Genomic DNA, 25085 nt, shown 5'->3' with positions numbered 1-25085 from the left:
GTTCCAGAGAAAGTTTATTTTCCATGAAGAGCAGAGCTCTTTCTGAAATGTAAAAAAAATATGGTTTGATTTTAAATGGTGTATAATTTTATAGCGCTTTCTACCCTCTTTCGAAGGCCCAAAATCACAGTCTCAGTCCCATTCACCCATGCACACACTAATTCACACAAGGAATCAACATTTGTGTATATAGAATTTACCCAAAATAATTATATTATTTAAAATAAATTCTGTTTTGTTTACTAAAATAAACCCAAAAATGATGTCCTTAATAGAAAAGTCTGCTAAACATGGAATCTTGGGGAAAAGCCAATAATGTATATTATAAAAGACAGTAGAGTAAAAACATTCAAAGAAAAGATCCTCAGTCGTTTCAATGTCATCATTACAAAAAGAACATCAGAATTTTCAGGAATCCCGAACCGTTTTCTAAGCAATTCCTTGGATGGGTATATACCTGAAAAGTTTTTAAAGTGGACTTCCTTGGCTTTAGGAGGTATAGGACATTTTAAATATTTAGTTCGTATTTGTTTCTTTGCTGAATTATTAAAATACTGGGTTATATAATTTGGATTTGAGATGTGGGAAAGGACATTTCGTTAAAAATATTCTCTGATTTGGTGGTTGGGGAGTTTGGCAGTTGATTTATTGTGTCCTCTAATCAGAAGCTTGGAGACAGTAGGATGTCTGTAAATGACATTATGGAACAGATCAGAAACTGATTTTACAACATTTTGAGGGATGGCCTTAATATTTTTTTTTTTAATCTTTCCTACTTGTTAGTGAACCATATTTAGTTGTGAAATTGTCTACAGACATGAGAATAGCATTGTAATTAAGTATATGCATAGTGGAGTGATATGTGGAGTGTTATGTTTATAAATGAGTTTCCACAAAGAAGAACTTGCTGATGAAAAGATAAGAGTTGGATGGGAAGTTTCTTACTGTCAAAATCACAACGAAGTAAAAATTTGATCCGTCCTTGGTTGGAAAATATTTTATTAGGAATGATAAACCAAACACTGTTTTGATTTTTATTAAATTATTTTAACCAGTTTATTTTCAAGGTACTATTAAGGCTGTTAAACTTTATAGCTTGTAGGCCTCCATCTTCGTATTTCTTAGAGTACCTCGTTTAATAAAGTGTGTTTTTCTTTTCCATATTAAGTTCAAATTGATTTGATTAATAGATTTAATGGGTTGTTTTGGGACACCTATAAAATAGGTCGGATATACAGTGGTGGACAAAATTGGTGGTACCCCTCAGTTAAAGAAAGAAAGTCCACAATGCTCACTGAAATTACTTGAAACGTTCAAAATAAACAAATAAAAATTTATTGAACATTAAATAATCAAAATCAGCCGTTACTTTGGAGTTGTTGATTAACAGAATTATTGAAAAAAATAAAAAACCTAAAAAATAGGGCTGGACAAAAAGCTCCAGTTTTGTCTCATCTGTCCAAAGGACATTTTCCCAGAAGCTTTGTGGCTTGTCAACATGCATTTTTGCAAATTCCAGTCTGGCTTTTTTATGATTTCCTTTCAACGTTGATGTCTTCCTTGGTCGTCTCCCATAAAGTCCACTCTGGCTCAAACAACGATGAATGGTGCGATCTGACACTGGGGGTATTTCAGAAAGCATGTTTAAACTACCCTGACTTTAACCCTGAACTCTACCTGGATTCCGCCTGAACTTGCTTACTCTGGGTATGTCGGTTCCAAAAGACCGGATATGAGTTAGAGAAGGGGTGTCAAACTCATTTTAACCGAGGACCACATCAGCATAGTGGCTGTCCTCGAAGGGCCAGATATAACTTATACATGTAACTAAATGTAATGACAAATAAACGTAACTACTCCTTAATGTTAAATAACTCATTGTTTATTTATTATAACTTTTTAAAGTGACAATTACAGTTGCATAGAAACATATGTTTGCTTGTTACTTTAGCATAAATCCTTTTACATTTGATTCTGTCAGGTTAGGTTATATGGACAGTGTTTAGGTCCTGATATTTAGTTGCCCAATCTGATATTTCAAGTCTAATTCCCCCTAGATATGAATAAATACACACTCATTTTTATTTTAAGAAATTAAAAACGTTTATGCTCTCGCGGGTAAAGCTGTGACGTGTCGGATTCTTTCTCACCGCGGTGATGAACCACCAGGGGGCGCGGCGTCGCGGTTAACCATGTGTAGGACTGGTAGGAGGGAGCGCGCACACGTGTGTTGGGGGTGCGTGTTGATTCTTCTGCAGTGGACCGCTCTCTAACTGCACGCAAGTTTCACCTGTGCTCTCTGGTACAGACATCTTCTCAGAATATTATTTATTGCCCAGTAATAAACAGACCCCAGACACTTGTTTGTCACCTTTCTGGTAGCCGTGAGCCTGACACCCATGAAGAACCCGGGGCAGGAGGCTCCGCCTTTGTTTATACAGACACATAACATTGCGCTGCACAAAATAGTTCCCAAACAAAAGATATAGTGATATTCATTGAAATCTAACAGTGCACGCTCATGTTTGGTGTTACAGAGTGAATGGGAACAGTAATAAACCCCCCCCAACACAAAATCCTCCGGCGGGCGGCCGTGTCGCGCACTTAAGAACGCGAGGAGCTTGTTACGGAAATGGATACAAAAGGAAATTATTAATTAGAAGGCAGTAAATTTGTCGTATTTCCTCACGAGAGGGAAACTTCTGTTGTAGAATGAGGATGTGTGCTTCTGAAAGTGCGAGCCTGTGTGTAAAGGGAGCCGCGTGCCACGTAAAGCAGAGGCAGTGAGAGCGCGCGGCGACGACAGACAGTTTCAGGCGCGGTGGGAGAGAAGGAGAGAACAGTTTGAAAGAAAGAAGGAAAGTCTGAATACAGGACTAGCAGAAAAAGTAAATTGTCAGCAAAGATGAATGTTTTCATGTGTTTATTATAGTTCCAATCACGCATCATATGTTGAACTTTCAACAAAAAAAAAAAAAAAGTGCGGTGATGAGGTCATCATAACAGCCCAACTCGCGGGCCACATAAAATGACATGGCGGGCCACATTTGGCCCGCTGGCCTTGAGTTTGACACATGTGAGTTAGAGTAATTACGCTCGACTTGGTAACCCTGGGTCAATGCACGTGAGAGCGCTGTGCTTCAGTGAGACGGAGTCGGAGATTTTAATGACGGCGTATTTCTGCTTGGAGAAAAATAACGGACAAAGTAAACTACGAGTTTCTATCTCATTTCTATTTTCATTGTGACACATAAATATAGATAAATTATCCAACTTAAATGAATTAATTCAATTGGTAACAAGTAATTGAGTTACATTTATTGAGTTACCCAACTCAATATTTTTTTACAACTACTATTCTCATTTTTATAAAATGAACGAAACAAAATGGATTCGCAATATGAAAACTCATGTCTTTGATCATTTCTCCAAATTTAACATTACTGTACATTGCACTAGGGGTGCTATATAAACTCATCATCCTCTCCCTTCCTCTCACTTATGCTGCAGAATGAATTGAACATAACAGGACAAAATAACTCGGCAATACACAGTAAAACAGCTACAACTAAACACATTTGGTCAAATGTGTGTCAAACTGTGGATTTATTTGGAATATTATAAGCATTAGATTATGTTCATGGTTTAATGGGTAAGATCTCACACTTGGTACAGTTAGAGGCCTTAAGCTTTTGAAAAGATGTCAATAGTTTTAAGAATTATGGGGATGTCATGTAGATTATTCAGGAAAATTGTTGTATCGTCGGCTAGTTGGCTTATTGAAATTTCAGCATTTGCAACTGAATTCTTACCAAAGTCACCATTTTCAATGAGCAAAGAAAGAATTTCTGCAGCTGCAATAAAAAGAAGGGGTGAAATGGGGCAACTTTGTTTTATACCTTTGTTGATATTAAATATTTGAGATGTCCCTTGAGGTATACAAACAGAACTACTGGTTTTATAATAAAAGGTTTTAACTACATTAATACATTTGTTTCCGAAACCGAAAAATTGCATAGTTTGTAAAATGAAATTGTGCTCAATCATATCAAAGGCCTTGTAAAAATCTAAAAATAGAACATAATATTATTATTAGGTATTGAGCGACCTTTAATAAAACCAGACTGTGTTTCAGAGATTATTTGGGTTATGCCTGATTTGAGCCTGTTTGCAACTACATGGGTCAGAAGTTTATAGTCAGTATTTAAAAGGGTTATTGGCCTTAAATTATCTAGATATTTGCTTTCCTCTGTGAACTTAAGGTATGCAATAAACAGAGCAAATGAGGTTTATGCTTTAAACAACACAGCATTTTTCGTAACCTTTGTGCTATCCTAGGCCTTTTATTGGGATCTCATAGGGTCATTTCATAGGGGTATGAAAAAACGCCCCCCCCCCACACACACACAAACACACAGACATAAATGCACATCATAAAACGTTCCATCCACCCCTCCTGAAGTTATTTAAACACTCACACAACACCTTTATGTTTAAATGTATACATCTCATTACTTCTTCTCTGATTATGGATATGAGTCATATGACCCAGCAGAACATTTTTGTGAGCTATTTTCAACCATGTATTGCCGCAATGATTCCCCAAATTTGTGTGGTGAAGGTCATTCAGAAGAATCTTCTGAGTAATGCCTTGCCTCAGCCCTCTCCTCTGTACCTCTCTGTTCTTCTCCCTCTTCATCATCAGCTGATCGTATCTCTTTCTCTCTATCATCATCATCTTCATCTGATCCTTTCTCCTCGTTCTTCTCTGTTGGGACTGACTTGTTATGTATGTCTGCACTTGTTTTCCCAAAATAAGTTAACAGGTGGTGAGCAGAAGTTTAAACCAGAATGAGCATCTAGGTTTTTGTGACTTTTAAAATTTTAATGATTCCTACCTGAAGTCATCTCTACTATCTTTGATATCCGATGCATCACCAACCTCATGTCTGTCTCCTTCACCTCTTGCATCTCCTTCACCTTTTAGTTCTTCTCCACTAAATTATATGGCCAAGCAAGAATTATTTAATGTTTTAAATAAATTAAACATCTTGCTGCTGCACATTTTTTTTAAATGAAGAATACTTTTTAAAAATTACTGACTTGGTATTAACTGGCTTTGCCTTGAGCGTCCACCAGACCAACCTGTTTCTTTCTTCCATGTGTCCTGATTCTTTTTCTCTCTTCTCGTCTTTCCCTCCATCCTCACAGCTGTGTGATGTAAACTTTGTGTTAGGAAGATTTTAAAATAATACACAGAATAAACTATGTGTAAAAGTAGAAAAATTTTAAATTATATTTGTGTTGGATATCAGTTAGTGGTGTAATAGAATAGAATAGATTTCTTTATTGATGTGAAACATCTCCAAATGTTCAGCTAAAATCCAAAATGTCCTTCAGCCAAAGTTATATTAAAAGCAAAAGGCTGTAAACTAAATATTCACTTCCAAAAAATAATTATCCAAACTTTTAACATAAAAAGAAACAAAAAAAAACCATCTAACCCACCATCACACATATTTCTCCCTTCTGCCCATAGGAGCAGCTTTTATCATCATTTAATGCTGTTTCAGTCAAAGGATAAAAACTTTTTCAGTATTTTGGTACATCTAGTAAAATAAATTATTTAAAACAAGATCTGCACAAACGAGCTCCTTTTTTTCTTCTTCATGATTATTGATACTGTAAATCCTGCTCCCTACAACTACAAGACACTTGTGACCATAGTAACTTTAACCTGAACACCAAAGCCTGTTTTTATCACCGCTATAACATACCTGCTGTCTCTCAACCATTTACAGAAACTTTTCTTCATTCACACCACATCTTTGTCCCCCTTGTGTTTTCTGTTTTGAGCCCCAGATTGGTTTTTCTTCTGCCTTTCCATTTAACCCTTGTGCTATCCTAGGCACTTTAACATTGAGAGTTGGGTCATCTAGAGGATGATTACATGAAATCTTTCCACCTTTATCCACCATTGTCATGGTAGGGAGAACACGTCAATGTTAGGGTGGGGTCATATAGGATAGCACAAGGGTTAACAATGGGAGTCGGGTCATCTAGACCCCACAAGACAGTGCACTGAACCTTTTTTCTTCAATGATTTGTGATCTTCACTGGTGTCCATAGATTACATGAAATCCTCTTCACCTTTATCCACCTTTGTCATGGTAGGGAAAACACGTCAATGCAAGGGTGGGGTCATCTGGACCCCATAGGATAGCACAAGGGTTAAGTCTGGAGACATCACAGCGAAGAGAACTTATAAACTCTGTTAAGTCCAGAAGCACGCTGTCAATCAGGCAGAAGAAGAAATACCAACCTTGGAAAATGGACAGAAAATTGAACTTTTTATTTCAAAGCATTACCTTGTAATAATAATAATAAAAAATTGCCTAATCAATCATTGAAAATTGGTTAAAGTGATTCATCTCTAATTATATCACTTCCAATTGCCCCAAAAAGATATTCATGATTTTTCTAATAATAAACATATTTTTGAATTTTAATACTTGATCTGCATAAGTTATGATGATTTCAGAAATAGAGGAATGTCTAATTAGATTCATGATTGTTCTAATTAAAAATAAAAGATTTGCATATTTTGGAAACTTGAACTGCATAATTTATAATGATTTTTGAAAATAGTGTTATGCCTATTATTCTGATATAGTGTTGTCTAATCAGTCATAATTGTTCTAATATAAAAAAAACTGCACATATTTTAGGTAATTGATCTACATGTGCTATGTTGATTTCTAAAATAGTTACGTCTAAGTTTATATGACAGCATGTCGTATTTCAGGCAGATACTCGCTGCAGTGTCTTACAGGTATATACCCTAGGGCGGTTCAGTCAATTAACTCACCTGCTCAGCGTCCTGTTTAAGCCCAGGTGCGCAGCTGTTCATTCTATTTCTCACCTTCAGCGCTCATTCTTCGCCCCTCCCTCCTCCCCGGCTTCCACCTGTGGGCTCCGTAAAGGGGGGTTTTGTTACCCGAAAGTTTTATGGAAATTTCATGGAATTGAACAGAGCCTTATGCCAAACGAAAAGATGTGAATGCCAACTTAAAGAATGTGGAAAATTAAGTATTTCAAATAAATATTTCTTACTGCAAGAGTTGTCTGACTGAAATAATTAAGTAATTCTTCCGTCATGTGATTTATGGATACTTAATGATTCTTAATGACCTGAAACTGTGTTGGTAAAGCATAGATATCTGATAAATAGGTATGAACCGGATAATGATAAATCATGTAATGAAAATTGTACGGTAGAACAGGGGTGGGATTATATAAATTGGCTTCCTTCAACTCCCTTTCAAGCAATCCTTGATTTAATGTCTAATTATCCTAAGGTTCATGTCTTTTTTAACTTGTCCTGTCCAACAGCTGGGCAAACAGATGAGAGCTGAAGGCCTCTTGTGTTGGACATATTTTACTGTAATCCTTATGCTATCCTAAGGCTGGATTAATAAAATTGAAAAGTCGTTTTTGATATGAAAAAACTTGAACAGTCAAACTAACCCTTGTGCTATCCTAGGCACTTTAACATTGGGAGTTGGGTCATCTAGACCCCTTAGACAGTGCGCTGAACCTTTCAATGATTTGTGATCTTCACTGGTGTCCATGGATTACATGAAATCTACCTTTGTCATGGTAGGGAGAACACGTCAATGTAATGTAAGAAGAGAGGTATGTTGGGGGGGGGGGGGGGGGGGGGTTAAAACCATAAAGCAGCATAAAGCAACAAGTTGCTGGATGGTTATAATCATTACAGAGATTCAGATGTGATAAGTCTATAAGGGCGAGGCCTGTCCACACACGCACACACTCAAATGTTCTAAACATACCTGTTAGCTCCAAAAATGTTCACAAGATAACATGTACACAATAGAGAATGTTCAGACACGCATACTTATGCATTCACACCAACTACTATGAAATATTTTATTCAATCAATTGAACCAACTGTTAGGCTTTAACGCAGACATAAGGACCAAAATCAAAAGCTTTCCACTGAGCGACCAGGCAAAACATTTTATTTGTTGCATTGTCCGTGTGCAAATTTACAAAACATGTGTGCATGGGGTTGTGTTGCAGCAACACATTTGTGTGAAATTTGGTCTCCACAACTAACCCTCAATACACTTTCCTTATAGAGTGGCAGGCGCTGCAGTCTGCCTTCTAGTGCTCTGCAGCAAACTGTTGATGTGGAATCAGAGCCAGAGCAGGTTACCGTCCAAGCAGCATCAGAGCTGTTACACTTCACCGTCAGTCAAAGAATACGACAAACATTTCAAAAATATCTTCCTCTTGGTCACTAAATCCAAACAAGCAGTCAATGCACAAAAGCCGGCGACCGCTGAAAGTCTGTGGTTCAGGTGTCCGACATGAAGCCAGAATGTCAGGAACAAAAAGTCAGATCATGGGCGGAAACTTGATACGTGGCCTCCAAAATAAAACGGACTCATTTATTGAAACTTGGGTTCACTTCCACGGCAGGGCAGCAGGGATCCACAACTTCAGGCCTCAGAGTCCAGGAGACAAACCTTTAACAGAGAAACGCATTCAAGTTTAATGTTACTGAATTTCTTTTCACTGAAAAAAAAAATAAAGACAAAACAAATTTAATATGGAAAGAAAATTGTCTGACTGGATTTGTGCGTGTTATTCACATGTACACTCAAATAAAAAATGTTCGAAGTACAATTTTGAACAGCATCTTTAAACTATGAATTTCTAACAGCTCCTAAGCAGACAAATATTTAAATAGTACACACAAATCACCTGTCAAGCACACACAAAACCCCAACTACAAACAGACCACAGTCGAGACTCCTGTCACGTCTCCAGATTTGTGTGTAAATGATGTGTTTAAATGCTGCTAGAATGCTGGGTCAACAGAGTTTTCTGATCATTTCTCCATGTGGGTGTGCTCTGAAGCACATCGTTTACATGTAAATGTAAGAAATGACCTTTTGTTTTAGCATGACTTTTTAAAGTTTTAACATTAATCTTGGTTTCTGAGCGCTGGCAGCTACACACTAATGTAGACATGACATCATCAAGTGGTAGTGTCGTCCAAATTAGAAGACACCATTTTCCCATAAGTCTCTCCTTGGGTAAATGTAGTGGTAGGGAGAATTCGGATTCGGCCTTAAACAGATATCCCTCTAGAATTAAGAAAAACAAAACAAAAAGTCTAAATATGCATCACTTTTTAAAAATGTTTTCAAGAACTCATCGCTCCCTCTGGGCAGCGCCGTCCGACAGCGTCTCTTATCCAGTCGCTGCATGGAGCTCTTCAGCGAGCTCTGGTCTGCGGTCACAGCGATAGCAGGCAGCGCCAGGTCCTTCCTGGTTTCAAGAGGGGGGAGAGGGTCGATCAGCTGTACGACCTGCTCCTCTCTCCCAATGCTGAGAAGGACCCGGCCCTGCCTGTTAGCGCCATGCGTGGGAACCAGAGCTCGCAGAGTAGCTTATTGCCAGAGGCGGAGCCTCCACGAGGAAGTGATTAGTTCTAGAAGAATTAAAAACAAAGAAAGAAAAAGGGATGAGTCTACTCAAAATACATTTTTAGACTTTAAAAAAAGAACAAACTATTATCGGTTCGATTCCGTTTAAGATAGTGAAACACATGTCAATATTTTACCAGATATTATTCACAAGCTAAGTTCAAAGCGGCTGATCAGAAAACTATGATGACCCAGCATTCTAGCAGCATTTAAACACATCATTTATACACAAATCTGGAGACGTTGCATTAGTCTAAAGATCTGACCTGTGTGTAATTGTGGTTTTGTTTGAGTGTCAGGAGTCCCGTTAAAAGAATTGTCTGCGTAGGAGCCACTTTGTATTCAGTTCGTTTTCAGCTGCTGTCCTTTTAAATGGTGTGTGTGTATAAATTGTTTTTAGTATTTTGTACATTTTTGATATTCAAGTGCACATGTGAAACCACTTTTCAAGTACAATTTGTACCTACTATGAGTTACAAATCAAGAAAAAAGAACACACAAATCTGGCGAGACACCACTGTCAGTATGCAGTAAGACCACCCCCTAACTTCACATCATCCCTTTGTTTACACTCTCTTCCGCTAGCTTACAGCCCCTCACACTCCCAACCTAACATTAGCGGTGCAACAAAACTGGTGAGCAATATTAGAGCTGATCCAGATTCCAGTTTAGACGAGAAAAAGAAAAGTCATTCATGGTTCTATTTGTCTGCCAGTGGATGCATCAGAATAGAGCGGAGCAGGAAGCTCGTGGCCCGTCCAGTGGCATTTTTTCATCTGCCCCTGTTTCACAACGATTTGAACAAAGAAATTCTCAGAAATGAAATTATAAGATTAATTTCCTGCATACATGTCCTCCATCATCAGCCAAAACACAGAGTGGGTCTTTAATCTAAATATTTTATCCGACTTATTTCACCTGTTGGTCATAAATTTGTGATGTTTTTTCTTCTTTTTTTTAATTTAAACATTTAAATCAATAGAAACAAAAGTTCTGGCTCATATTTTACAAGGTCACTCCTTTTTTCAACTGCATTTAAATACTTCGACCTATCTCGTAATCCTGATGTTCTATGATCTCAGCTCTGGTTTAATATTATATATTAAAAAAAGCACACAGGGCTTTTTACTATTATTGTTGTTTGGTCTTATATGCGTGTTTGATATTAACAATTGTTTCTTTATTGTGCAACTACAGGTGACTTTCTGTAAATTGTAAAAATGTGCAATAAAGTTTATTGAAAAAACGTGACTACAAAAAAAAGCTCCGGTTTAATAATTCTGGACTTCAAACTTTATTGCTCTTGTTAAAGACAGAGGAACACAATAATAAAAGAGTCAAACGTTTTTCAGAAAACTAGTTTCATGCTTTCAGTCGGAGGATTTTCACTTCAGCTTTTCTACGCTGCTTTCAATCATTAATGAGCACAGGAATGTTCGATTACGTAAAAACCAAATGTCGTTTTGTAACGTGTTAAATTATTGTAGACGTCACGACTAAAACGTTGCGCTTTGATGCAAATAACCTGGAGGTCAGCACAGAACAGAGATCAGTTAATTTGTTCTCCCGTGATTTTCACTCATTAAAACGCTTTTATCCAGTTTTCAACTGGATAAGCAAAAACACTCAAGCAGTTCAAATGAATCCAGAATAAGGTTCGTTTAGAATTTCATTGTCCAATGACAACGAACTTCCAAACTGAGGGTGGGGGACAAATTTGCTTGAAAATTCTTCACAGCTTCCGTAGCCGCCCTTCCGTTAGTTAGCTAGAACTTTCTCGCTCCTCCTTACTTACCTCTTCAGGGAACCACGAAGTAAACAAATATGAACAAGGCGACATTCAGGAGCACGAACACCCAGAAGTCAAACCAGTAGGAGTGTAGCGGTAAAGCCACAGCTCCTCTGGCCTTCGCCATTTTCTCACACTCCGTCAGCGGAGTCGTACTGGATCCCATCGCTGTGTCCGCTCCTCTCGGTTCACCGGAAACGGACGAAAAGATGTGGACCTTCACAATAAAAGGTCTTCCCGTAATACATTTATTGTTTTCACGTGAGTGAAATATTATTATTGTTATTATTAAATTCTGTCAATTTATTACTTATTCAAACCACATTTTAGGTACATAAAGAGAAATAAAGATTTTTCTTAAATTTTTATTTATTTATTTCGGCATTATAATAATTTCATAATAATATTAATACTCCCAAAGCGTACCATATTTTTCTTGTTAATTTTTCTTATTATTCTCTGCATAACCATTTGTTAACTTATAATTTCGTATTCATATGTCCCTTGTGCTAATTATTTTGCATGAAAAAATTATAAAGCATCATAAAAATTATAGTCATTGGTTTTGCCCCATGACCCAGCCTTGCATTTTATGGCTGGATCGTCATCATATTCAACAATGACATTACAATAATGATCGGAATAAAATGCTTTGGTATTTTTTTTTGTTTGTTGTCATTTTAAATATGTTTTGTATGATTTTCAGATGTTTTCTTTCAGCATTTAGCTTTCTCTTTTAAACTGCATAGACTCACAGTGCACAATACACAAAAAAATAAAAAGTATGTCAAGTTTCAATCCAGTTACTAAAGGTAACTGAAACTTGCTATTCTGTATATTCAATCTTGGACCAGTAAATTAAAATTAGAGATAAAAAATTATAGTTGATTTTTTTCATCTCCATTTTAGAAGCTATTCAAATTGTCACAAATGACCAAACTCAAATGAATAAATAAATACATAAAAACAAACCGAGAAGTGACAAAACAGACATTCCTTTTGTTGGATTAAGTCATTCCTATCTAAAATAAAGTTTAGGGTTTTTTTCTCTCCAGGGGGGTATTCCAAAAAGCAGGTTATGCTAGTTACCACGGTAAGTTTGAGGCTAAGGAAGTTGATAACCTCAACTTTCGGTTCCTGAAATGGAAGTATGTTACAGGGTATGTCAAGTTGCCATGGCAACTCATGCTCTGAACATAACCTGGTCTGGAGCAGGTTTAGTTGAAGGTTAGTTTGTTTTCAGAGAGGTGAAGCAGCATGGCGTGTCCATTTGAAGATGATTAAGTTGATGAAGAAGTTTAGACAATACTTTTTCCACCATGAGGATGAGAAGACCACGTATGGATGTTGTAGAGATAAACTTTTTAACATTGATCTAACTTAATTAGTTGCTTCAGTTAAGATAAAACATTTTTTTAGTTAAGTCAGCTTAAAAATAACATGTAGTTATTAGACAGTTATTTTACTTTATTCAAATCTATTCAATTAAGTAGGTGTAACTTTGGTGCTGCTGTTAGATCGGCACCGCAAGGAATTGTGGGATACCATTCCCTTTGCCTGTCTGGACGGATTTGGGTTTAAGTGTGGGTTTTTGACCAAATGTGTTTAGTTGTTTAGCTGTTTTACAGTGTTTTGCCGAGTTATTTTGTCCAACTATGTTGAATTCTCTCTGCACCATGAGTGAGAGGGAGGGAGAGGATGATGAGTTTAAAACCAATAGATAACTTAGATGATATGTCTGAAATCTATATTGTTTCTTTATTTTTATTGTTATAAAAATGAGAATATCTGCAGGCTCAAACTTAGACATAGAGTTCAAGAATTGTAATAAATTAAGATGGAAAAAACATTCAATTGAATTGGAGTAATATGACATTTATTTAGATAAATACGTAAATTTGAGTTGTCTAAACACTTATTGAGTTTGATAGATGTAAGAAATTAGGTTGAAAAAATTTTACTTAATTACTTGTTACCAATAGAAGTAATTCATTTAAGTTGGCAAAATTGGACAAGTTATATATATATATATATATATATGTGTCACAATGAAAATAGAAATGAGATAGAAACTCGTGCATTTACTTTTTCTGTTCTTTTTCTCCAAGCAGAAACTCTTTGTTTTGCTGATGCAACCGTATTACTTTTTTTGATGAACGTATAATCTCCATACGCCGTCATCAAAATTTCAGACTCCGTCTCACTGAAGTATAGAGCTCTCTTTTTTCCTCCACATGTTTCCATGGTGACTCCGGAAATCGGAGATCCATTGAGAATGTCTTTATGTACTTGCTGTGCACATGCATTAACCCAGGGTTACCAAGTCAACCGTAATTACTCATATCCGGTCTTTTGGAACCCACATACCCAGAGTAAGCAAGTTCAGCTGGAATTCAGCCAGAGTTCAGGGTTAAAGTCAGGGTAGTTTAAACATGCTTCCTGGAATACCCCCCCAGTTCTTGAGTCTCCTCCAACCCCAGGTAAAGATTCTGTGTGTCATTCTAAACAGATTTCTATCTATATAGTAAGCTCATGTTGAGATTCTATATGTAATAATCAGTTTTGATGTTTTTTTTCTTCTTTATGAAGTGAGCATCATCTGAAAAAGTGTGACACCGTTCATCAAGAGTTGATTTCAGGGAGAACCAGAACAGCACAGCTGGTTTTTCCAACACTGGAAACATTAGCATCTAACTGCCAAGAAAACAGAGAAAACACAGAAAATCTGAACACTTGTGACTTGAGTGACACCAAATACAATTTATTAGGGCTTTACAAAGACTACAAAATCCTCCAGATGAATTAAATCACGGTCTCTGTCTATTTACATGATATGTTACATACAAATGTACAAAGTATAAACCATTAAAGGACAAATGTTTCACCCAAAAAGGAGAAAATTTCCCCTCAAACCAGAGTAAATGCTATGGTCTCCAACTGAGATAAACTGTAAAAGTGGGAGAAATGACCACTTCAGCATCAACACTATGGTGTACACTGTTTACACTGATAAGGCTCTGCTATCTAAAGGCCTACAACATCAGTGTGGATGGGTTCGAAACCTGGGTTTGACTGTAGGTAGGGAGCAAACCATGATGATTACCCCCTAAACATGCAACTACACACCTTTGCAAGACGTAGGTCGTAAGCTGAGCAGGGTTTGTGTGATGCTACGTTCACACCAACCTTGGCAACGCAGGTTCAAGTGACCACATCCAATGATAAGTCTATGTAAACCTGCGTATGTGCATGTTTCAGGCTTCTGCGTTTAAAACTCTTGAATTAAGGTGTAACTACGCAACTTTTTAAGTCTGTTTACGTACAAACCGCACGTTCAATGGCCATGTGTGAAAGTTAAACCAGTTTAACTGTGACCAATCAGAGACTGAGATTAGGTAGTGACACTTGGGAGCGTCCTTTTAATTCACGAAAGTCCTAGACATTTGAACATTTATCAAGAAGGAGAAATTACTAACTGCCGTTTGTATCAGGCTGGAATTCTGTGACACCAAAGAATCCGGAGAGAGATTTGCACTGCTTCAACATTTCACACCAATGTGAATACATTTTAGTTTCAGGTAGCAACAGTCAAGTGTCAACACCGTATGCTAAAAAAGTGTTAAAGAACCCGTGTTCACAGCATTCTTGAAGGTGCATCACATGCCTGGTGTGAAAGTAGCATTAGAAACAGCCTGGCTTGCTTGCAGAGACACACGTGGAGCTGAGCACAGGTAGGATTTTAAAGGATTGTCCTGAGGTGGAGACAATATCTTGGTCTCTGATGGGCTTTGACTGACCAGTAGCACCTGCTTGTTGCTGTTTACAGTACAGTCAGGAAAGTTCTAGTCTCTCTGCAGCAAGCAAGCCAACCTGTAGGGGGGTGGCGCTCAGAGGAACAATAGTGAACATTCAGATGATGCTGTGGCAGGAAAACAAATCCTGGAGAACTTTTGACTCAGCATGTGTCTTCAGTGAGTTCTGTAATGTACACCGTATGCCTCCTGCACAGGCCAAACATCCAATCACCACAAGACGCACGGCTGTTTCTGACTGCATTCAGAATTTTTGCATTTTTTTTTTTTTTTATCAGTCTTCCTCCAAAGTACAACATTTTCACTCAGCTGGTTATTTGTTACACTGACAGGGCAGAATGCATCTTTGATTCAATGTGCAAGACATAAAGTATTTACACCCCCCCCCCCCCACCTCCAAGTGTGCAAAACCAACGCGCTTAAACAAAGAGGACACTCAAGGATCTTAATGGCTTCCATCCAGCACGCGCACACACACACACACACACCTACACATACACACACACTTAAAGGTAAAGGGTTTTCTCAGGGCTTTTTCTTTAAAAAGCTGCAAAACACAACAATCAGGCATTTGGTTGTGCTCCAGTCAGTTTAAGTGAGCCCAGCTCAACTGGCCCTGAAGCAAAAACCCTCCTGCCATTCTTTCTGTTCCAACAAGACTAGTTTGTTTTGCATTCAAAAGTTTCATGTTCTGTCAGATAAAGGAGGGAGTGGTTCAGAGGAAGAAGATGGGGCAGCAAACAAACGTGGCTTTTTAAAATTTTTTTTTTTTTTACAAGCAGCATCTCTGACGTAGTAGGAAGCAGATCATTCAACATCCCTGCAGCCAGTCGGAGCAGAAGATGCTTCCAGACATTTTCCCCCATTTAAGGCAGTGAGAAAGCACCATTATCATTGTTCCCGTACTTAGTTTTTTGGCTGGTCTGGCTAAACTGATTACAGATGTGATCGTTTTGGTAGTTCTTGAGCTTAGATAACAGATGCTGAAGAATTTCAGATGAGGGACAGTCAGTACCGTCGTTGAATTTGGACTGAAGTTCCTGAATTTGGGCTCTACATCAAATCGTGACACTCTCAGGTCATTTTCTAAGTGACAAACGATGTGAGGACATCTCAAAACCTTGTTTGATCTTCCAAAGGGAAACGTTGGCACTTTTCCATGTTGTCTTCACAGTAGCGACGTGGCGGTACCACACAGACAAAACGTTTCATTGTGCTTGTTGTTGTTAGCGTGAGGGGCAGCGAGCAGCGGCTCGGCAGTGCCTGTTACTGAGCCGGTTCAGCCCGCGAGACCAGCACCACAAACCTAAAGCTGAGCGGAGGGCAACAGGAGACTGTTGTAGCTGTAATCCTGCTGGACTGCAAAAGGCCTCAAAGACATCTTTACTCAGCTGCTCAGGTGCCATCAGGATGCAGAAAAGAGCCAGAAAAACTACCAATAAAACTGAAGTTTAAATGCAGACATGTCTGAGGTTTCAGGCGTTAGTGAACCAGCATTTATCCAACATCAGGTGGTCAGTAATAAGTCAACTCAAACAAAAGCACCAGACACGGCCACAGGAGGGCGTTGCACCGCATGGAAAAACATTCCTGGACTTCTCATGTAAAAATCAGAGCTGAATGTCTCCAGAAATGCTGGACATGAGCTGAATGTGCCAGGTTGGACAATTACTGATCAAAGTTTGGGATTCCCCTCCTGTTGCCTGTGTGGAACACATGTCTGCTCTGTAAACAAGGACAGACAGAAACGATCAGAAGCCCCCTCCCACTGTAAACATCTACAAAAAGAACTGGGTAAAAACATAAAAATCCAGTTTTGTTTTTCTGTCTTTGTGACACTTTGGAGTCTGTTGTGGCAAAAAGCACAAAAAGTAAACATGAGAGGAACTGAAGCCCCTCACCACAAGCCTCCCACTTTAACACATATGAAAAGCTTTTTTATAAATGTTACTCGCCCATAAAAAATAACAAAATCCATTGATGAAATGCCCTGAAACCAGAACCCATTGACCCATGTTTCTTTCTTCAGTATAGCATATTGGATAATAAACTTTTCATATATGGCACATCTGAGAGGTGCAGGGGTCCTGATGTGGGCTGACATGCTTCCGGGATGTACCGGCACAGCTCAAAGAGCAGACTCCAGGGAGGAGTCCAGCTGGTCGTCATGGTGACTGGTGCTGTCGCTATCGCAGCTCTGCGTGCTGGAGTAGTTGGCCGCTTCCTGCAGCCGCAGCAGCATGTTCATCTGCAGACACAAACAACCGGTTAGATGAAGATGCTGTAGGTCAGAAACAAAACGGTTATGTAAACACAAGAAACAACTTGATACGGGCAGACGCAGCTCCTTGACATTAGTCCAGACCCTTGACATTAGTTCATCTGGATAAGATCTAGTTTCTTCCTTTCTTTTTATTTTTTAAAGGGGCAAGCTTTAATAAGATAAGTTTATTATTATTATTATTATTATTGTCAACCCAACTGTGCCATATTGACTGCGTTTTGGTTATCAACATGTTTGATATATTTTATGACATATAACAAATGTTAAGAGTTTAGATATTAGTCTCAAAGTTGAAAATTACAGATATTTCTCTGAGCTGATGGATGGAGTTATGAAAGAGTCAGAAGGTGAGCTGAGTACTCCTGCTTCTCCTCAAATGCCTATTGTTTTGGGCTTTACAAGCTTAAATATTCTGATTTTAATGTGACTTCTGAATATTCTGAGTGAGGGACAATGGAAGGAAGAAAATATGAAAGATAAAGGTCAACATTTTCATTTTGAAACAGTTCATTTTTGCTGCTGAGCCATCTGTGATCATGTTCTGGATTTCAGTGTTATCATTGTGAGGTGTAAAATACATTTGGATTAAAAAAGATTCTCACCGAACCTTTACCTTATACAGTGACTGTATTGGCAGTTCTCGTTTCCTGGAAGCCATCTCTGACTTCAGGTAGCTTATGTCTTAGTGAAACCTGGCTTTGGAGGTGTTAGTGGAGAGATTCTGGAACCTATAGATACAACTACTGCAGCAGTTCAGCCTAATCTGTGCAGGGCTAAGTCACTGGCTGCCGAGCGATCTTTTTGCTTTGTGTTCGGAGTTGGAGGCAGAACACAGCAGAATTTATGGCTCAGCTCTTGAAAAGTTCTGTGTTAGATGACAGAAAAGCCAATCTACCTGTACACTTTAGGTTGTTTAGATTGATATCAGGATAATCGCAACTCTTCATTTAACAATGTAAGAGTGGATAAATCAGCTAAGACTAATGACTCATAAAGCTTAAGACTGGTTTTATGTTTTCGGCAAGCAGAGGCTCTGCAGCTTTGCTTCAGTTAATTTCTTTATATGATCTGCTGACACACACCAGAGAGTGAACAAAATAAGATGTCAAAATAAAAGCCTTGAGAAAAGAATCAAATTGAAAATAAATAGTTAAATAAAATAAATAGGAAAATAAATACATCAAAGAGCATCACAGGATCATGCAACTCATGATGTCTCAAACCCAGAGGGCAATAAATGGATCTGCTTGATGACACCATGGTTTGTGGCCGCTGACCTGTAAGCATGGAATTTTTTAATGAATGTAAAGATAACATAATCGGTTTTAGATAAATATCAGTTTTAAATGTTTCCTGCCAACCAACCCTTGGCATCCCCTGAGCAGTGTGTGTCCTGGAGTCCTTGTTTATGTCTATTTGATTAATTTTTTTTCAAAAGACTAAACCTATGCAAACAAAAGAGGATCAGCCCCAGAACCAAGCCCTGAGGGACTCCACAATTAAAAGACGTAGAAGATGATGTGGAGTAATTTATCTGACAGACACTTCATTGTTGTCCAATAATCTGCCCTTCATGGTTAGGAGCTCTTAGGTCAGTCATATTAGTCATAAAATCAGCAATAAGTGTGCATCAGTGGGAAAAGATAAGCTATTATAATGATTTGCTCCAGAGGTATGTCCTCACCAGTGGGTCTCCCTCTGTGTCACTCTGAGACACCTGCTTGGCTGACGCCCCCTCCTTGGATGAGCTGTAGCCGTCATACCCCACATCCTCGGGCCTCAGCTGGAGCAGCGACTGGCCGTCCTGCTGGAGTAAGGGAGCGCTCCACGGATACGTGTCGTTCACCCACTTGGAAGGATCCTCCCACACGGCTCTTTTACCGTACAGCTGTGAAGGGGACAGTCAAGAAAGAAGATGCTGCAGTTTTTACAACAGAGCTTTTCTGAATCACTTTGGGACAACCCCTCCATAATTCTTATCCCTTAATCTGCTCTTTTTCTCTAAAAAATAATTCTATCCGAATGTTGTGTTTACTCCAAACCCAATTTGTGCGTCAAATTCACTGCTAGACGCTTGTCCAAAAATGTGTTAATCAACTTGATGCTCCAGAGGCATGTGGCAGAAGCTACCCTCTTTAGTTTTCAGACTAAAAGCTACATGAAAGCTTTGTCTGTAAATCTCATTTACAATCATGGAAAACTCGGATCATGTAAAAAGATATCAGTTTTTTTATTTTAAAGATCCCTACAAAAGCAGTGGTAATCATGTCTCCAGGTCAGGGTTCATGACATCATTCAGAGATTGTCTCAGTATCGTGAGGTTCACCATCCACTGTGTCTGAATGACGGTGCTTTCAGCAGTGCTTCCGTCTCTCTGTGACCCAATTTGACGACTTGATGTCCCGCATTGGTACGAGGAGAGTAAAAAAACAATAAAGTTAGAGGATTGTTTTATTATTGTCTGAACACAAATAAGAAAAATATCAAAGTTTTGGAGGAGAACAATCAGCTTCCCCTCCATGTTGGTTTTGGACTCCACCTGCTGATCGGGTCATCAACACGTCCTGGGCCAAAGCCAAGTCCCTGATTGGATGACCCGACGCAAATTCTTTGCCAAAGTTGAGATATTTGAACTTTCTACGCGCCATGCACCCAAATCGCTCAACGATGCCCAAATAGCAATGCTGCCAGACAGCCGCGTCATGCCCAAAACTCAAATCGAGTTTAACATTTGATCACATCTTTACATTAACTTAACATTAAAACTGTACGCCTCTGCCGCTCGAATTGCGTTTGGTGTGAACGCAGCTTAAGACAACAGAATTACTGTGGACTTCTGGTATTTCTGTTGCAGAACTGCTTTGATTCAGCAGCTTATCTTTTTGAAAGTTGAGAGCTGAGTGTTTGTCTGGCAGAAATGTACCTGAAAACAGCTGGCTTCTTTTTGTTACAGTAACCATGATATTTAGGAAACCATGTGTAAAAACCGTGCATACAACAGGATTCTCGCAAACCAGGACATGGGATATTTAAAACCACAAAGGAGTGAAAGTGGAAATCTTCGTTTGTGTGTTTGTTTTGTAAAGATGCCCCCACAAAGCAGTGAAATCCCCCACATAGAAATTAAATGTGACAAACTGACACACCGGATAAGCAGCAGCAGTGCAACTCTTTGAACGTAACACAAGGACTGAACCCAAAGGGTTAATTCTGCAGCCATTCTGCTCTTACACAGCTTTCCACCCGTCTGGTTATACAGACCAAGCAGCTGCTTTTTGTGGTGTCCTGCCCTGAGAGGCTCAGAGTTCAGGGCACAGCGTGCATCAGTTTGTCGACAGACCCGGGTACCTCTGCACCCTGAGGTGCCTCATATCTGTCTGTCTGGCCTTTTCAACATGCACATTGGGTGTTATTTCAGCTGTGATGTGTAGTAATTTAGATTTTCCCAAAGCCAGATTCCCCTTTGCAGCTTACTGATGATCACTGTGGAGTAAAGACCCCTAAAACGTATTAATGAGTGAAGAAAGGAAGAGATCCTTCTGAAAAATCTGTGCTTTCACTCTGAGTTTTATGGGCCTCACCATCACATGAGGATGGTGTGTCTAGTGACTGTACTGTAGTATTATTCGTGATGCTGCAAAAGTAAAGTTAAATCTGGACTTTTGACAACTGTAACTGCACTTTAAGACACACATCTGTACCTGCAGTCCTTCTCTGACAGCCTCCAGCAGATAGGGAACCAGGGAGTAGTTCCAAAGGTCTGTAAACCAAACCCGAGAACCCTCTACATCCATTGGGCACGGCAGGAAGAGGCGGGGGCCTGTGTGGATATATGAGCATGGTATCAGAGGAGCTTGAAGGACGCACCTCTCAGCTCTCTAGAAACCAGTTTAGTGCACCTATCGTGACATCTGAAGAGCTGTGGGCCTCCAGGAAGCTGTTGAGGTGGTGCCAAGTTTTGGGGATCCAGTCCACAATCTTAATCAGGTCATTGCTGCGCATGTTCTTATCGATCTCCGTTTCTATCAGCTTGCGACGTAGGAAGCGACCCAGGAAACCCTTGACTGGCTCAGTGTGGTTAGTGCACAGCACCCACCTATGGGGGACACAGGAGTAGCAGTAAAAAAAAGCAATCCATGCCTCCATCCATCCCTCCACCCCTCACTCCATCCATCCATCCTGCCTGCCTGCCTGCCTGAATGCCTGCATTTCTGCCATCTCTGTTTGTCATGTTGTGACCAACTATGACCCCCTCACTTGTCTTTAACAGACACATTGCAACACAAACGTGTCTACAATCAGTCTGTCAAACTGCAAAAAAGAAATGAAAAAGATCAGACTCAGTGAGGCAAAAAAACTAACCTGAGAAAAGTTTTTTCAATAGATATAAATAAAGTTAATTTAGAAAGGGTTGAAGTGATGTTAGAATGTTTTTTCTGGTGTAAATTTCAGCCTTTTCTAAATGTTGATCCTTTTGACATTTGCAGTCATTCTTCTCCAAAGTCATCAGATTTCATGTTTGGTACAGGACGTTTACTAAAAACCTGCTGCTGCTCTCTAATACAGACTATTACTGAGGAACATTCTTTCTTGACTGATTTGGATAAGATGTGTCCTCATTTATTCTTTTTTTGCATTGGTTAATGTTATTCTTGAAATAATCTCAATTGTGTTTGGGCCGTCATCTCACAAACAGTCTCTTTTTGTAGGTATTGTCATGCATTCTCATGGTTTTGATAAAACAGTGCAGAGCACTCAAATGTGCCTCAGTGGGGTGCATTTCTATGATGACTTGACGCCCATCGGAAAAACACGTGATTTGATTTAACCCTTGTGCTGTCCTAGGCACTTTACCATTGGGAGTTGGGTCATCTAGACCCACTACACAGTGCAATGATTTGTGATCTTCAATGGTGTCCATGGATTACATGAAATCTTTCCACCTTTATCCACCTTTGTCATGGTAGGAAGAACATGTCAAAGTAAGGGTGGGGTCATCTAAGATAGCACAAGGGTTAAGGTACTGCAGATTCATCTCCCCCTCAAACAAAGGTGGAACTAGATTTGCTTCTTAAGAACACAGCTCTTTGTGAGTCAATAGGAAACTTAATATGGGAGACCTGAAGCCAAAAGAAAAATGGACAAATCCTTAGATAGTCTCATGTCTCTACCAGTGAGGTATAGGTTGAGTATAGTCCAGCCCCTCATTGCTGAGCCATTTTAACACCACGTTGTGTAGAACGACTAAAGAGTGTTTGAAATAACAGAGCTCTAAAAAGCAGCAGAACAACTCTAACAGATCAAACAAAAATCCTATGTGATTCCTGGGATTCTGCACAAACCAGTAGATCTGGCTTAGGGTTGTAAAGATTGATCGACTTAATCGATAAATTGATTTCTATTTTCCCTGCGACAAACTGGCGACCTGACCAGGATGTCCCCTGCCTTCACCCACGAGTGGCTGGGATAGGCTCCAGCAGCCCAGTGACCCCGAAAGGGACACAACAGGTTTAGAAGATGAATGAATGAATTAATGATTTCTCTTCCCACGATCCAACCACATTGATCTGTCTGAGGCAAGTCGTTATTTGAATCGACCTATACCATTATAGAATTGTTTCAAATTGAAACAAATTGATTATATTAACAGTGGTAAATACCATTTGGATTAAGGTACAGTAGGTTAATTTTACTATAGCGAAAAAATGACCAAGTGTTTGTACATCTAATTAATTTACACCTGATTATCTTGCAAGAAAGGAATCTGGAAAAACTTCACCTGAACTGTTCATTACCCGGGTATTTCTCTCTGAGTCACACTGGTTGAAGTTTTGGCTAAAGAGGTCCTGGATCCATTTTAGGTCAGTGATCGACTATGAATCGGATTAGCAACCACAAATTATATGAATCGAATCTTTGTAGAAATTAATCATCACACCCCTAATCCGTTTTCCATGTTACTATTCTTAGAGACATTATCATCTCCCCTCTGTTACCGTGATCCACAAACACGAGGAATCCAAATACAGAAAAAGGATTTAGACCTGAAATTGTGGTGCAGCTCGAGGTTTGGAGAGGAGGAAACTCCTTGGCTCATGGTCCCAATAACATATGGGCTGCATGGAGAAAAGAAGAGCCACGCAGTTACAATTGCAAGCCTTTCAAACCAGCCTTAGCAAAGGTAGAACACTTGAAGTTTATTTTGTTAAGTTTACTTGAGTATAAATAGAAATAAAGCAAGTTTACTATAGACCTTGCAAGTGTAAGTGTTGGAATCATACTAACTGAATACTGTATCTCCGTAGACTAAATTGTAAACATTTTATGTTAAGTGTGTGCTGGTCCATCTGAGCTTCAGTTACCTGGCCTTAGCCAAAATCCACACTGTCTGGAGGAAATGTTTAATTTTGATTGGGTATAAAAAGTAAACTTCAAGTGTACTGCCTCACTATAAGTACACATAAAAACACCACTTTAAGGGTATGTTCACTCTGCAAACATTACACACTTGACAGATAATTTATCCAACAACAATTCTGACCCAACAGCGTATGCGCTGGTAGACGCAGAGAAATGGGACTGACCATTTGTGGTACTTGCAGTTGAGAAAGCCATTAAATATGTCACTGAGAGAGCCGATGTGATGCAGGTTGTCCAGGATGACCACAGTGGGGAGCTGCACGTCTGTGTCCTCAGAGTTGCATTGCTCTGCCAGGTTGGACATGTACTGTCGCAGCTCCTGTGTGTTCAAGGAATCCAAGAGCTGCTTGTGATGGGTGAACACAGGAAACTCATTCACAGTGTGTAAAACATTGTACCTAAGGACTGGACCGAGTGACGTCACTCACAGAAAATGGTTTATGTCCAGTTCGAACCAAATGAAGTCAATGCAGTAGCCCTTTTTTTGCAATACGGATGTCGCCATGTCGGAGCCAGAAATCATTAGTAAACATTGATTGGTCTGAGTCAACATTTTTTTGGCAACAACTCTGGCCAATCAGGAGTAAAGGCCCGTACACACCGGGACGAATATTTGCCAGGCGTTATTCGCCAGCGTTTTTCGCCACGTTTTTTGTGTTCACACCCAGGCGATTTTCGCTGACGATGAGCCGAGCGAACATGCAATTTCATTCCCTGACATTAGATGGCGCTTAATGTGAAACAGAAATATTCCTGTACACAAGGTGGCGCTGCACAACTTTACGCTTCTTAAAGTCGCTTTTCCCTCAGAAGAAGAGAGCAAGTATTTACGCGCTTGTCAGAATCATACAAAGAAAACATGAATATTTCAAGCACCAGTTCCAGCTCCAACTGGTGCTTGGTTCGGGGATATTTTAGAATGTCCGTCATTATTTCTTCGCGGCTGTGTAGATGCAACTCGGCGTCTATCTTCTTCGCTGGTATGTGTGCTCAGCAAGGCAGTTTTGTGTTTGAGCGCCCCCAAGTTGTGTTTTACTGTAACTTCAGAGACTCCAGACATGTGTGCAAAAGCGCCGTTCTCATTGGTCGAATAGATTTCGACGCGTGGCGTTTTTTCGCGTCGGTGTGCACACTCTCATTGGTGCCCTTTGTTTAGTCACGAGGCGTTAAACGTCGGCGAAAATCGCGCGCGAAATTCGTCCCGGTGTGTACGGGCCTTAAGCTTGTTGGAAAGGTACAGCTCCACTTGAAATCAGGCTAGA

At 39.3% G+C, this 25085-nt stretch overlaps 1 protein-coding gene and 1 long non-coding RNA gene across 12 annotated transcripts in view; both read right to left on the bottom strand.

Annotated features, from left to right (window-relative positions):
- Positions 1 to 8013: 8013 nt before the first annotated feature.
- Positions 8014 to 11525, bottom strand: LOC101171961. The gene is made up of 2 exons (XR_177606.4): positions 11314 to 11525; positions 8014 to 8552 (listed from the first exon to the last, which is right to left on the bottom strand). It is a non-coding gene; the product is annotated as an uncharacterized LOC101171961 (long non-coding RNA).
- Positions 11526 to 14047: 2522 nt separating this feature from the next.
- Positions 14048 to 25085, bottom strand: part of nav3 (neuron navigator 3) — a 236108-nt gene continuing 225070 nt past the window's right edge. For all 11 annotated transcript variants that reach the window (XM_023952465.1, XM_023952466.1, XM_023952467.1 and 8 more), the window contains 6 exons: positions 23988 to 24142; positions 23448 to 23519; positions 21303 to 21499; positions 21105 to 21223; positions 19088 to 19291; positions 14048 to 17367 (listed from right to left, as the gene is read on the bottom strand). In XM_023952465.1, the coding sequence (XP_023808233.1) occupies positions 17248 to 17367; positions 19088 to 19291; positions 21105 to 21223; positions 21303 to 21499; positions 23448 to 23519; positions 23988 to 24142 (867 nt within the window). In that variant the 3' untranslated portion in view covers positions 14048 to 17247. The remainder of the gene's footprint in view (positions 17368 to 19087; positions 19292 to 21104; positions 21224 to 21302; positions 21500 to 23447; positions 23520 to 23987; positions 24143 to 25085) is intronic.

This window comes from Oryzias latipes, chromosome 23 (genome assembly GCF_002234675.1).
Source record: "Oryzias latipes chromosome 23, ASM223467v1".
In the NCBI taxonomy this organism is placed as follows: domain Eukaryota; kingdom Metazoa; phylum Chordata; class Actinopteri; order Beloniformes; family Adrianichthyidae; genus Oryzias; species Oryzias latipes.
Note: the sequence above shows the minus strand (reverse complement) of the source record. Positions and strands in the feature narration are given on the sequence as shown.